Source organism: Oryx dammah, unplaced genomic scaffold, assembly GCF_014754425.2.
Source record: "Oryx dammah isolate SB20612 unplaced genomic scaffold, SCBI_Odam_1.1 HiC_scaffold_17, whole genome shotgun sequence".
NCBI lineage: Eukaryota > Metazoa > Chordata > Mammalia > Artiodactyla > Bovidae > Oryx > Oryx dammah.
This window is the reverse complement of record NW_024070201.1, coordinates 78,682,856-78,697,684: the sequence shown is the minus strand read 5'-3', so window position 1 is coordinate 78,697,684 and position 14,829 is coordinate 78,682,856. Positions and strand designations below refer to the sequence as shown.

The 14,829-nt window shown below is 40.5% G+C and overlaps 1 protein-coding gene and 1 pseudogene across 1 annotated transcript; both read left to right on the top strand.

Annotated features, from left to right (window-relative positions):
• Positions 1-535: 535 nt before the first annotated feature.
• On the top strand, positions 536-1,489 carry LOC120877104 (olfactory receptor 5B12-like). Its single transcript, XM_040259432.1, has one exon. It carries the CDS (start codon positions 536-538, stop codon positions 1,487-1,489), a length of 954 nt encoding a protein of 317 aa, XP_040115366.1.
• An 11,834-nt stretch (positions 1,490-13,323) lies between these two features.
• On the top strand, positions 13,324-14,269 carry LOC120877103 (annotated as a pseudogene).
• The last annotated feature ends 560 nt before the right edge of the window (positions 14,270-14,829 follow it).

The window sequence follows — 14,829 nt, the reverse complement described above, 5'->3', positions numbered from 1 at the left end:
CTGCTGAGTCACTTCAGTCGTGTCTGACTCTGTGCGACCCCATAGATGGCAGCCCACCAGGCTCCCCCATCCCTGGGATTCTCCAGGTAAGAACACTGGAGTGGGTTGCCATTTCCTTCTCTTTTTCAGCCATGCTGCACTGAAGGTGAAATATTAGTTCTCTGACTAAGGATTGAACTTGCCTTCACCTGCATTGAAAGCATGGAGTCTTAAGCACTGACCTGCCAGGGAAGTCCTAAGACAACTCTCGCATTTGACAGATTTTTCTGATGATTTTGCATGTCTCTTTCCATCTCTGAACTTCAGTTTCAATCATTTATGAGGATAGAAGATTGGGTTATAGTATCTTCAAAATCCTTAAAAGTAGAGCGTTCCATATTTCTATGAATATTTTAAAATTACCTTTTGTTGTTATGTGTAAGTTAACACAGAAAATTCTGATATAAGGCCATCTTGGGCATCATGATAGTTCTAAGTTCAGGTACTAACCAGTGTTTCTTTTCTCACTGCTATAGGCCATTCACATACTGCACAAATGACCCCCATGGAGAACAGCACGGTCGTGACTGAGTTCACTCTTGCCGGGATAACTGATGACCCACAACTGCAGACCCCACTCTTTCTAGTGTTCGCACTCATCTACCTCCTCACTCTGGTCGGGAACCTGGGGGTGATCACGCTGATCCTGCTGGACTCTCGTCTCCACACCCCCATGTACGTCTTCCTCAGCCACCTCTCCCTGATGGACTTGGCTTACTCCACGGCCGTCACTCCCAAAGTGATGGCTGGCTTCCTCATGGGAGACAAGGCCATTTCCTACAAAGCTTGTGCTGCTCAGTTTTTCTTCTTTGCAGTCTTTCTTGCTGTGGAAACTTTTCTCTTGGCCTCAATGGCCTATGACCGTCATGCCACAGTGTGTAAGCCACTCCATTACAGCAACATCATGACACCAGGGATGTGCGCCTGGATGGTCGTAGGGTGCTATGTCTTTGGCCTTCTCGAGGCCTCTGTTCACACTTGGAATGCCTTCAGTCTCTCTTTCTGCAGATCCAATGTGATTGATCACTTCTTTTGTGATGCTACACCTCTCCTGGCTCTCTCATGCTCAGACAGCAACAGAAGTGAGATGGTGTTTTTTATTCTGGCAGGATTCAATATCATCTTTACCATTATGGTCATCCTGGTCTCCTATCTGTTTATCTTTGTCACCATTCTGAGGGTGCGCTCATCTGAAGGACATCAGAAGGCCTTTTCCACCTGTGCTTCCCACCTCACTTCCATCTCCATCTTCTATGGGACAGGCGCCTTCATGTACCTACAGCCCGGCTCCCGCCATTCCACGAGCACAGACAAAATGGCGTCTGTGTTCTACGCCATAGTCATCCCCATGCTGAATCCGCTGATCTATAGCCTGAGGAACAAAGAGGTCAAGAGCGCCTTAAAAAAGGCTGTGGGGAAAGCAAAGTCTTCTCTAAGATACATATTTTAATTATATAGAAACAAATAGATGGTTTGATATAGTTCAATCAAGCTAAGCAAAGTATTGACTTGCTAGGCCAACAATTATGTAAAATTTTTACATACCTTCTCAAGTTATTTTTAAATCTGTGAAATAAATGTGTGGACAAAGTGAGATCTCATGAAAAATAACTTTGGAAGAGTCAACTATGAACCTATAACTTATATTTTTAAGATTTCTTTTGAATTACATTTTATCGTATGTTTGTTTCCATGATCGTCCACATTGATATGCACGTCTATGCTCACGTGCCTATTTAAGTACATGCAAACATGCATTTCATTCATGCAAATCGCATGCAACTCATACAATTCATGGGTGGACAGAAAGATGAGTTCAAGAGGCAAACTAGACTTGTCTAGTTTTATAGCATAATTTGAAAAATGCTTTTGGTGTCTGATACATCAATACATCCTTAAATGTAAACCTATATATTTTTAAATAGAAGTTATCGTTTGCTATGTGATATTAATTTTATTTTTAAAAACTTCTTACTTGAAGATAAACTCATTTCATTTTACTGTTTGTACCAAACATCCTCATTCTAGATTTTTATTACTGAGTGCTTTTGTTTTATTCTTTTTTCAATGATAATAAGCATCATTGCATGAGCATCTTTTTAAAACAATTTTATTTCTTCATGGCCGTTGGGTCCTCATTGCTTCGTGCTGGCTTTCTGTAGTTGTGGGGAGTGGGGACTGCTCTTCACTTCCGTGCGCAGGCTTCTCATGGTGGCTTCTCGTGGTGGTGGCTTCTCGTGGTGGCTTCTCTTGTTTTGAAGCACAGACTCGAGGAATGCGGGCTTCAGTAGCTGCAGCTCGAGGACTCCAGGATACAGGCTCAGTAGTGGTGACTCGTGGGCTTAGTTGCTCCCAAGCATGTGAGATCTTCCCAGACCAAGGATGGAACCTGTGTCCCCCACACTGGCAGGTGGACATTTAACCACTGGACCACCAGGGAGGTCACCATATGGGCACCTCTATTCAGCTCCGTATTCATCTTTATTGACTCATTACCCAGAGTAACATTTTCATGTGATGACTTTAATGAAAAAAGAATAGCAGCATATAAGACAAAGGAAACTAAAGAAAACATAGTTTAATTCACTGACATTAAAACACACACACACACCAGCATTTAGTTTTACAGTAAGCCTTGACTCTGTCTTCAGATGCTCAGCCCAGGATACATTTTATGCTCCTTCCTTCCTATATATAGTCAGGTCTTCAACTGATAGATCTCCGTTCTGGCTCAAATTGGAGGTTAAACTGACTGATGCTTACCACACTCTAAGAATAACGTAGCATGACTTTTAAATTTGGGTATGTTAGAACACTAAGACTAATTCAGAGATCTGATAACTATAAAGATATCTTTTACAAAGAAAACAGTATCAAATTAATTGAGTCTAAAACAGATTTCTTTGAATTATCAATTCACTATAAACTGGTTTTTATGTGAATATTTATTTCCAGGTCAAATGATTTAGAACACATGTATAATAGAAAACGTATGAAAATGTGTGTTTATTTCAAACCGTGGACTTACATATGGGAAGCATGTAGTGCGTCATTTTCTCATGTGATGTCTGAAATCCAGCATCGAGGGCTCCTGTGGTTTGACTTGAAGGGCCAGCGCGTCCTGTTATGGAGTGACAGAGATAATTAAGTATGTATCCCTCAGAACCAAGTGAAAAATGTAGCACCAGATTATCTCCCCTGATAAGGAGGGGATATTTCCTTTCTTGAGAAAAGGAACTGACTTCATTTTCTATGAGTTTTCCTTGTAAAATGCAAAAACCTCCTTGGAGATGTTAAGTGTGAAGAATCATTTTTGCTACATGATTTGCAGTTCCCAGTGGAAAAACCCAAACGTCGAGCCCTTTGTTAAAGATGTGTGATAATTTTAAGTTGGCAAGAGCAGAGTGTTAAACCCACAGCAGAACTTCTACGAACAAGGTCTGAGTGACACACAGGATTTACGCTCGTGAAGCCAGCCCTGGAGTCCTCCTCATCTTAGATAAAATCTTTTAAAAATTCCCAAACCATTAATGTTTAAAATTAAGTTATTCTCCGTGATGACTTAAGTTTTAAGTCATCATGAAAATGCAAATTAAAGCAACAGTGGAAGAATACTGCACATCTTTGAGAATGGCCAATGTCCAGAACACAGAAGCAGCAAGTGCTACTAAGGTTGTGGAGCAACGGGAACGCTCATTCATTGCCAGTAGAAAGGCAGACTGGTGCAGCCTCTTTGGCAGACAGTTTGTCAGCTTCTTACAAAAAGAAACACACTCTTACCATACAATCTAGCACGTGTTCTACTTGGTATTTACCCAGAGGGACTGAAAACTTACGCCCAGGCAAAAGCTAGTTCAAGGATATTTATAGCATCTTCATTCATTTCTGCCAAAATTTGGATGCATATAGTATGTCCTTCAATCAATGAATGGACTAATAAGCTGTGTAATCCAAACAATAGAATGCTGTTCAGTGTTAGAAAGAAATGACATATCAAGTCATGAAAAGACATGGAGACAAATTCATATTTCTAAATGAATGACACCAGTCTGAAAAGACTATCAACTATGTGACTTTGTTATATGACATCCTGGAAAAGGTAAAGCATTGGAGATGGTAAAACAGATAAGTGCTTTTTAGGAGTTAGGGTTTGGAAAGGACAAATAGATGAAATACAAAGGATTTTAGTGCAGTAAAATTATTCAGTATAATATAATAGTGGTGGATAATATCATTATCTAGTCAAAGCTATGGTTTTTCCAGTAGTCATGTATGGATGTGAGAGTTGGACTATAAAGAAATTGAATGCAGGAGAACTGATGCTTTTGAACTGTGGTGTTGGAGAAGACTCTTGAGAGCCCCTTGGACTGCAAGAAGATCCAATCAGTCAACCCTAATGGAAATCAGTCCTGAATATTCTTTGGAAGGACTGATGCTGAACCTGAAGCTCCAATACTTTGGCCACCTGATGTGAAGAACTGATTCATTAGAAAAGACCCTGATGCTGGGAAAGATTGAAGGCGGGAGGAGAAGGGGACGACAGAGGATGAGATGGTTGGATGGCATCACTGACTCACTGGACATGAGCTTTAGCAAATTCAGGGAGGTGGTAAAGCACTGGGGAGCCTGGCGTGCTGTGCAGTTCATGGGGTCACAGAGAGTTGAGCACGACTGAGTGTCTGAACAACAAAAAATCATCGATCCCAGTGGTTATTGCTTTATGCAGGACAAGATCTGAGCTGTCTTTACTAGTTGTCCTTAATGATTCTATGATCTATATCAGTCTTTCTTCCTGATAATCTCAGTGTTTGGGATGAGCATTTTTGTTTGCCTGGATTTGTTTAAAGATTTTTTTTTTTTTTCTGGAAAGAATGCTAAATTGCCAAAGAAATCTTGCTTACTATCCTATAGTTACTTGGCTTCTTTAGATTCTGCCAACTTCTTTGACAACTTGAAGCCTTACCATAGCTCTTCACTTTTTTTAATTTTTATTTTATTTTTTATTTTACTTTACAAATCTGTATTGGTTTTGCCTTTAAAGTAGTCTTTCTCATGTTACATCTATTCATCCCTTCTGTATTGACGGAAGTATTAATTCTCCTGAGAAAAGCATTCTGACCAATCAATTCAAAGTAGAGTTTTACTCTTCACTCTCATATGGACATTTTGCTTTATTCGTAATGATATCTTTATTTGTGTGTTTGTTTCACGTCTGTCTCCAGTGAACTTAAGCACATGAGACTAAGAACCAGGTGCGCTTTGTGTTGAGTATGAACAGCCAGGGCCAAGACTGACTGAACTCACTTGGGACCAATAAACAGTTGAATGAATAAATAATCCTTATCAGTGATACAAATATTCGAACGACTTAAGGGATGCAATAATTTCTATGATCTATTTGGCTTAATGATATATTTCTATCCCTGTTACCCATGTTTAAGTCAATATGGGTTCCTAGAGGTAATGATGTAACTTGATTTTAGCATTATCAAAGCGAATTAGGACAAATAATATTAACATACTCATGGTCTCATGGGTTTCTGGAGGTAAAGATGTAACTCAATTTTAGCATGATCAAAGAGATAATGAAGTTATATTGATATACTCCCTATCAATGGTCTCTATCAATAAGCACAGCTGGATCCCTATGGACATTCATTACTTATTCTCCAGTGGTGAGGTGAGGACTTGTCGTTGCTCCCATGGGGGCTTTCCCCCTGAGAGTTCCATGGGTACATAACTCTCTCTCTCTTCAAGTTCTTGACCTTATATTATAGGTAACAGACCAAGTGCTGGAGTCCCTTGAACATCCAACTCACTGGGATTGTCAACAGTTGTCTAATACCTGTAATGGCCTTTCTCCAAACTGAGATATGCTGAGAGCCTGCAGTAATGACCCGGGAAAATACTGCAAATAATGACTTTGATTATGATTATAGTGCTGGCCCCCTTTCAGGACACTCCAGGAATTCTATTTTCTCATGACAGCAGTAGTCTTTCATGGAAGCTGCTGTTGGGGGCTACCTTCTAGTATCTCCATTTTATGATCATATAGAATCTCAAAGCAATTAAGTGACTTATCTGAGAAGAGAGATCAGCAGGTGTTACCATATAATTCATATTAGCTACTTCTTATGGAATTACATATTTTTTCTCAATATCACCTTGATCCAGAGGACTTTTTCCCTTTTGATCAAAGATTAAGAAGAACATATCAGTAGAATGTCTCCTTTCTTCCATGGACTGAATTTATGATTTGAGACTCACATGTGAATGTACTGCATTTGCCTGTTGCATTTTTGAGGGAGCAGGTAAGCCTCTGCTTAGTCTACAGTCTGTATAAATTTGCAGGGTCAGATTTTTCTAGGAAAATACATCAATGCACCTGTCTCCCTTTATTTACACTTAAGTCAATATTGAACTTTTTGAAAATGTTATTATGTGTCTGTCACTTTTAACAAGATAACATGGTACATACATCATGGACTTTTTAAGGAGAATATTTATCGAATAAATGTTAGATATTTATTTAGGAGAGTATTTATCTAATAAAACAATGAAAGGAACAAGAGGGTCTTGGGTGGCTGCTCTGCCATGTAGGACTTTGTATCACTGGGACAGGTTGTCAGACTATCTCAATTTCAGTTTTCCCTTTTAGAATATGGAAATATTAGCTGTTTCATCCAATCCCAAGGTATTCCAGGTGGCTCAGTGGTTACAAACAAACAAAGCACAAAACAAAAACCTGCAATGCAGGAGAGATGGGCTTGATCCCTGGGTCGGGAGGATCCCCTGGAGAAGGGCGTGGCAACCCACCCAGTATTCTTGCCTGGAAAACCCATAGACAGAGGAGCCTCGCAGGCTACAGTCCACTGGGTCTCAAAGAGTCAGACACGACTGAGTGACTAAACCACAACAATGTGGGGTATAGTTATTCTTTATTCCCATGCAGAGAGCATTATTTTTGTCCCTCATTTTGTTTGCTGTTCAGTCATTAAGTCGTACATTTGTCCCTGAGAATTAATCACTACTCTGGGTGCCTAAGGCCAGTAAAGTTTCAGAGCGATAGCTGGAGTCCAGGTTTCTTTGTTCCCATGCACTGTTCTTTCTAGTGTGGTGTCTGCGCCTCTTATTTCATGCACTTTCCTAATTACTTTATAAGCATGAGCCCTCCTCATTCTCCTCTCTCTATTCCCGCTCTTTTTTAATCTCCAGATTACAATGAATTTTCAAATTGAGATCAAATTTCCTACTCTTAGAAGCTCACAGGAAGCTTAAATTAAGATAAAACAAATTATTATGAGTAACAAATGAGTTATGAGTCATTAATGGTGCTCCATAGGTTATAACAGGAAGGTGGCATCTAGAGAGGAGAAGTTGCTTAAGACTTTGTGTAAGTTTTAAAACTCGTGTTATTCTTTGAAGAAGAAATTTGAATTTTATCAAGGACATAGAGCCTCTTGTCAGGAAGACTGTACTTTATAAGTATCTCCTGGGTACCAGTTATTTTGAGTGGCACAATCTATGAAAAACTTCAAAGAAATAAGGTTAAAAAGTCCATCAATAATTTGAAGACTTTTTATAATTCTTATTCTCACCATTAGATTAATTTTATTGCAACAATGTACCTGAAACTAGCTTTTCTCCCCCCTTGTAGGAAAATGCTGGATTAAGAATCACTTCTCCACTTTGTTGAGAAGAAAGTGGGTTACAAAATAAAAGAAAATGAGTTTCAGTATATCTCCTCCCCAGATTTAGGGACATCTAATAAGAGTATTGATTGGAGAAGGCAATGGCACCCCACTCCAGTGCTCTTGCCTGGAGAATCCCATGGACGGAAGAGCCTGGTAGGCTGCGGTCCACGGGGTCACTAAGAGTCGGACACCACTGAGCGACTTCCCTTTCACTTTTCACTTTCATGCATTGGAGAAGGAAATGGCAACCCACTCCAGTGTTCTTGCCTGGAGAATCCCAGGGACGGCAGAGCCTGGGGGGCTGCCATCTCTGGGGTCCCACAGAGTTGGACACGACTGAAGTGACTTAGCAGCAATAAGAGTATTGATTAAGGTAAGTAAGAACCAAGCAGATGTCTTCTCTGGATAATAAGTCCTCCCAGTCCCCCTACCACTGAAAGGTTGTTGTTGAGATGTGAAAGACGCCAGAATTCTTGGCCTCTGGAGGAGACAAATGCAATCTAGGCCCAGGGACGAGGTTTGATCGCTCAGAGCTTTTGTGTAATAAGGTTTTATTAAAGTATAAAAGAGATAGAGAAAGTTTCTGACATAGACATCAGAAGGGGGCAGAAAGAGTGCCCCCTGCTAGTCTTCAGTCAGATGTTTTCCGTCTGTTAGAAAGCTATTCATCAGATAGGAGAGACACCTCAAGGCTGACAGAGATTCCCCAGGCTCCTCTCCCACAATATGCGTCTTTGAGATAGGATGGCATGAGGTCATCCCCCACCATAAAATATGAATACTGCTTTGTTGAGCTATTATCAGCCCAAGGTTTGAGAAAAGAAAAAATGGTAGTTTTAGGTGGAACCATTTTGAAGAAAGGCAAATTCCAAAGCAAATACATAGTTTCATTAACATAGCTTAAGAAAAAACATTTCCATAAAAAAACACGCATTGGTTAGCCCAAGGTTTGAGAAAAACTAAGTTAAGGTGGAAACAGGTATTGTCATGGCAACATATAATTTTAAGAGAAAAAAAGAAAACCTGACACATAGTTTGTTTCCTCCTGCCGCTTAAGGGAGAGAGAACAAATGTCTGACACGTGCAGCCTATTTCCTCTGTTTGGAGACCCCTGGCCTTCCTGCCTGTTACCCTCTCACCACCAATAACAGGAGTGTGGGGGTGGGTGGGGAGCTGCAGGCTTCTGTCAAGACCTCCACCCTCCCTTCCCACCCCACAACCTCATAGCCTGGTTTTTGCCCTCTACATTGAGACTTCAGGACTAATCTCATGATTCTGTTTATTGCTGTGTCACTCACCAAAAAGCTGAGGAGTTTCAGGAAAGCCCTCAATCCCTGTTAAATACTGTCCACAACTCTTCATATCTCTCTTCTTAAGCCCAGCAGCCCCTCCTGCCCAACTCCTTAAATCATTCTACTGTTCCTTCTGGAATCTACAGTCAGTCATCAGCATAACCTAATGTATAATAACTTTGCCTCCTTCTCCTAATATAACCTTAACTTTACATTAACTACTTGTCCAGCAGAAATCTGTGTTCTGAGACAAGGCTTCCCTAGCAGCAATCTCAGTGGTGAAAATTTTCTTACCCACTTTCCTCTTAATGCTGTATTGTTCCATGATTTTGACTTTGTAATATTTTCATACTTTGATTTTTTTTTCTCCAAGCTCTTTCCTTAAGTGATCTTACTTAGTTTTGTGGATTCAATATGATATGAGAGGGTTAAATCAATACCAAATTGCCAACATAGCTGGAATTAAAATCTGATGCCACTAGCTCAATTATTTATGCAGCCCTTCTAAGTTAGATGGCCAGAAGGAATCTGAAATTCACAACGCCTAACCTGCAATCGTCTTTCATGTTCTTTCTCAAACATCTGCTTCTTCTACACCATTCCCTATAGGACTATACCAAAAAATGGAATCATTATTGTTCTTTCTCTGATGCCTACATTCAATGTATCAGGAAATCCAGCAAGCTCTACTTTTGAAATGCACTCCGAATTGGGTAATTTCTCACTGAGAGCCTGCTCCAAGCCATCATTAACTGTTGTGTAGATTAATAAGATGCATACAAAGAATAATGAAATGGGTGAAAGCATAGTAATCCATTTCATTCTGACATGGAATCTTTCCTTGGGACACCTACATTTTGTGACCCTAGATACATTTTGTCACTATCTTCTAATAGTAAGAATATTTACATTGATTGAATCTTGATAAATGCCAGGTGATATTGTAATACCCACTTGACACTTTAAGAAACTGAGGCTCATACACTCTAGTTAATACCCAAGATGACGCAGAAAATAATCAAATCTTACTTGGCATAGCTGGACTCTGCACAACTTGAATAAAAGAGGACTATTGTTTGAAAAATTGCTGGAAAGTATGGACAGAATATGAGACGGAAAGGATTCGGGGAAAGAAGCACATGAATGAGTGAGCATATCAGTTCAGTTCAGTTCAGTCGCTCAGTGGTGTCTGACTCTTTGCGACCCCATGAATCGCTGCACGCCAGGCCTCCCTGTCCATCACCATTTCCTGGAGTCCACTCAGACACACATCCATCGAGTCTGTGATGCCATCCAGCCATCTCATCCTCTGTCATCCCCTTCTCCTCCTGCCCCCAATACCTCCCAGCATCAGAGTCTTTTCCAATGAGTCAACTTTTCACACGAGGTGGCCAAAGTACTGGAGTTTCAGCCTTAGCATCATTTCTTCCAAAGAAATCCCAGGGCTGATCTCCTTCAGAATGGACTGGTTGGATCTCCTTGCAGTCCAAGGGACTCTCAAGAGTCTTCTCCAACACCACAGTTCAAAAGCATCAATTCTTCAGCGCTCAGCCTTCTTCACAGTCCAACTCTCACATCCATACATGACTACTGGAAAAACCATAGCCTTGACTAGACGGACCTTAGTTGGCAAAGTAATGTCTCTGCTTTTGAATATACATATCTAGGTTGCTCATAACTTTTCTTCCAAGGAGTAAGCGTCTTTTAATTTCATGGCTGCAGTCACTGTCTGCAGTGATTTTGGAGTCCCAAAAAATAAAGTCTGCCACTGTTTCCACTGTTTCCCCATCTATTTCCCATGAAGTGATGGGACCAGATGCCATGATCTTCGTTTTCTGAATGTTGAGCTTTAGGCCAAATTTTCACTCTCCACTTTCACTTTCATCAAGAGGCTTTTTAGCGCCTCTGCACTTTCTGCCATAAGGGTGGCATCATCTGCATATATGAGGTGATTGATATTTCTCCTGGCGATCTTGATTCCAGCTTGTGTTTCTTCCAGTCCAGCGTTTCTCATGATGTACTCTGCATAGAAGTTAAATAAGCAGGGTCACAATATACAGCCTTGACGTACTCCTTTTCCCATTTGGAACCAGTCTGTTGTTCCATGTCCAGTTCTAACTGTCGCTTCCTGACCTGCATACAGATTTCTCAAGAGGCAGGTCAGGTGGTCTGGTATTCCCATCTCTTTCAGAATTTTCCACAGTTCTTTGTGATCCACACAGTCAAAGGCTTTGGCATAGTCAATAAAGCTGAAATAGATGTTTTTCTGGAACTCTCTTGCTTTTTCCATGATCCAGCAGATGTTAGCAATTTGATCTCTGGTTCCTCTGCCTTTTCGAAAACCAGCTTGAACATCAGGGAGTTCACGGTTCACGTATTGCTGAAGCCTGGCTTGGAGAATTTTGAGCATTACTTTGCTAGCATGTGAGATGAGTCCAATTGTGCAGTAGTTTGAGCATTGTTTGGCATTGCCTTTCTTTGGGATTGGAATGAAAACTGACCTTTTCCTGTCCTGTGGCCACTGCTGAGTTTTCCAAATTTGCTGGCATATTGAGTGCAGCACTTTCACAGCATAATTTTTCAGGATTTGAAACAGCTCAACTGGAATTCCATCACCTCCACTAGCTTTGTTCATAGTGATGCTTTCTAAGGCCCACTTGACTTCACATTCCAAGATGTCTGGCTAGATGAGTGATCATACCATCATGATTATCTGGGTCGTGCAGATCTTTTTTGTACAGTTCTTCCTTGTATTCTTGCCATCTCTTCTTAATATCTTCTGCTTCTGTTAGGTCCAGACCATTTCTGTCTTTTATCGAGCCCATCTTTGCATGAAATCTTCCCTTGGTATCTCTACTTTTCTTGAAGAGATCTCTAGTCTTTCCCATTCTGTTGTTTTCCTCTATTTCTTTGCATTGATCGCTGGAATGAGGTTCGTGACACTGTACAGGAGACAGGGATCAAGACCATCCCCATGGAAAAGAAATGCAAAAAAGGAAAATGGCTGTCTGGGGAGGCCTTACAAATAGCTATGAAAAGAAAAGAGGTGAAAAGCAAAGGAGAAAAGGAAAGATATAAGCATCTGAATGCAGAGTTCCAAAGAATAGCAAGGAGAGTGAGCATATAGAATGCTCAATTTCACAGTTATCTGGAATTCTTCAATTGCAACATATGCTCAGCGTTGGAATCAATACGTAGACCATTGACTCTGTGTTAGTCATAATGTGTGAAAGCCTACAATGCCAGTTTGCATTATCACTTCATTTTCCCTTGAACTCATGTTCAAGGGAAAACTGATGGCCAACTGATATTGAGTAACACCCAAAGTCAGTTGTCTAGTACAAGGTGGAGCTAGAATTTGCATTCAAGTATCCCTAACCTGGAGTCACACTTTAAACAATTACTCTCTGATGTCTGAATTTCTATAGTATCCCACTGTCTGGGAATTACACATTCTATGCATCCTATTATCCTCTGAGAGTACTGAAACCTAAAAAATGATCTACTAAAATTTGTGTTGCTAGAATATAATGTTGTTCTTGATAGAATGGTCTTCCCTGTAGCTGAAAGGGTAAAGAATCTGCCTGCTACACAGGAGACCTGGATTCAATCCCTGGATTAGGAAGATCCTCTGGAGCAGGGAACGGCGATTCACTCCAGTATTCTTGCCTGAAGAATCCTGTGGACAGAGGAGCCTGGCAGGCTACAGTCCATGGGATAGTAAACAGTCGAACGCGACTGAGCAACTAACACTAAACTTGATACAATAGTGCTGATTGCAATGAAATGACTTAAATCATAGTCACCTATTTTATTGCATGTATTTCTTTGTTTTTGAAAATATGAATTAGGAGGCTAAAAAAAAATCTCATTTTAACATTTATTTTTATTTTTTGGCCACACGGAATGGCATGTTGTATCTTAGTTCTCCGACCAGGGATCAAACCTGTGCCCTTGCTTTGGGAGCATGGAGTCTTAACCACTGAATCTCCAGTTAAGTCCGCCAACAAATCTCATTCTAAGGAATCTCTGCAATCATCTTGTAGATGCCTGTTTACAGTTCTGAACTTAAGATTCAATCATTCATGAAGATAGATGATTGGGTTATATAATCTTCAAAATTCTTTAAGCTAGAACATTCTGTGTTTCTACCATTATTTAAAAATTAACTTTTGTTGTTATGTCCATGTTAAATTGAGCAAATTCTGATATGGACGTAATTATGTTTCTAAGCACAGTTACAACCCAGATCTTCTTTTCTCATTGATATAGTGCATTTTCATAATGCATAAATAACCCCAATGGAGAACAGTACAGTGGTGACTGAGTTCATCCTTGCCGGGATAACTGATGACCCACAACTGCAGACCCCACTCTTTCTAGTGTTCGCTCTCATCTACCTCCTCACTCTGGTTGGGAACCTGGGGGTGACCACGCTGATCCTGCTGGACTCTCGTCTCCACACTCCCATGTACGTCTTCCTCAGCCACCTCTCCCTGATGGACTTTGCTTACTCCACAGCCGTCACTCCCAAAGTGATGGCTGGCTTCCTCATGGGAGACAAGGCCATTTCCTACAAAGCTTGTGCCGCTCAGTTTTTCTTCTTTGCAGTCTTTCTTGCTGTGGAAACTTTTCTCTTGGCCTCAATGGCCTGTGACCGTCATGCAGCCGTGTGCAAGCCGCTCCATTACACCAACATCATGACACCAAGGGTGTGTGCCTGGATGGTCGTGGCGTCCTACGTCCTTGGTTTTCTAGTGGCCTCTGTGCACACTTGGAATGCGTTCAGTCTCTCTCTCTGCAGACCAGGGTGATCGATCACTTTTCCTGTGACGCTGCTCCTCTCCTGGCTCTCTCATGCTCAGACAGCAACAGAAGCGAGATGGCGTTTTTTGTTTTGGTGAGCTTCAATATCACCTTTACTCTCCTGATCATCTTGATCTCTTGCTTGTTTATCTTTGTCACCATTCTGAGGGTGCGCTCATCTGAAGGACATCAGAAGGCCTTTTCCACCTGTGCTTCCCACCTCACTTCCATCTCCATCTTCTATGGAACAGGTGCCTTCATGTACCTACAGCCCGGCTCCCGCCATTCCATGAGCACAGACAAAATGGCGTCTGTGTTCTACGCCTTGGTTGTTCCCATGGTGAATCCGCTGATTATAGTCTGAGGAACAAAGAGGTCAAGAGTGCCTTAAAAAAGGCTGTGGGGAAAGCAACATCTTCTCTAAGATTTATGTCTTAATTATATAGAAACAACAGTAGTGTGGGTTCATATACTTGCTAGAGAAAATACTCACTTGCTAGGTCAATAATTATCTAAATTTTTTACATCCTTTCTCAAGTTCTTTTTGAGTCTAGGAAGCAAACATGTGGACAAAATGAGTTCTCTGGAATAATAACTTTAGGAGAATCAACCTGAAACTATAATCTATATTTCAAATTTTCTTTTTAATTAATTTTTACTGCATATTTGTTTCCATAATCACCCACGTTCATATGTATATTTATGCTTATATGCATATTTAAGTACATGCCTACATGCATCTTATCAATGTAAACCACATGCAACTCACATACTCATGAATGAACAGAAAAATGAGTTCAATAGACAAATGGGACTTGTCTAGTTTTATAGTATAGCCTGAAGCAATGGTTTTGGTGTCTGATAACACATTGTTAAATATTAATCTGTATGTTTTTAAATAGAAATAAACATTTGGTATGTGAATTAAAACACACACACACACAACTCTTTATTTGAAGCTATTTCATTTTAATACTTAATATTTGTCCCAAATATCC

Excerpts from the sequence above, each read along its gene's own strand:
- LOC120877104 (XM_040259432.1), top strand. The coding sequence starts at position 536 with ATGACCCCCATGGAGAACAGCACGGTCGTGACTGAGTTCACTCTTGCC.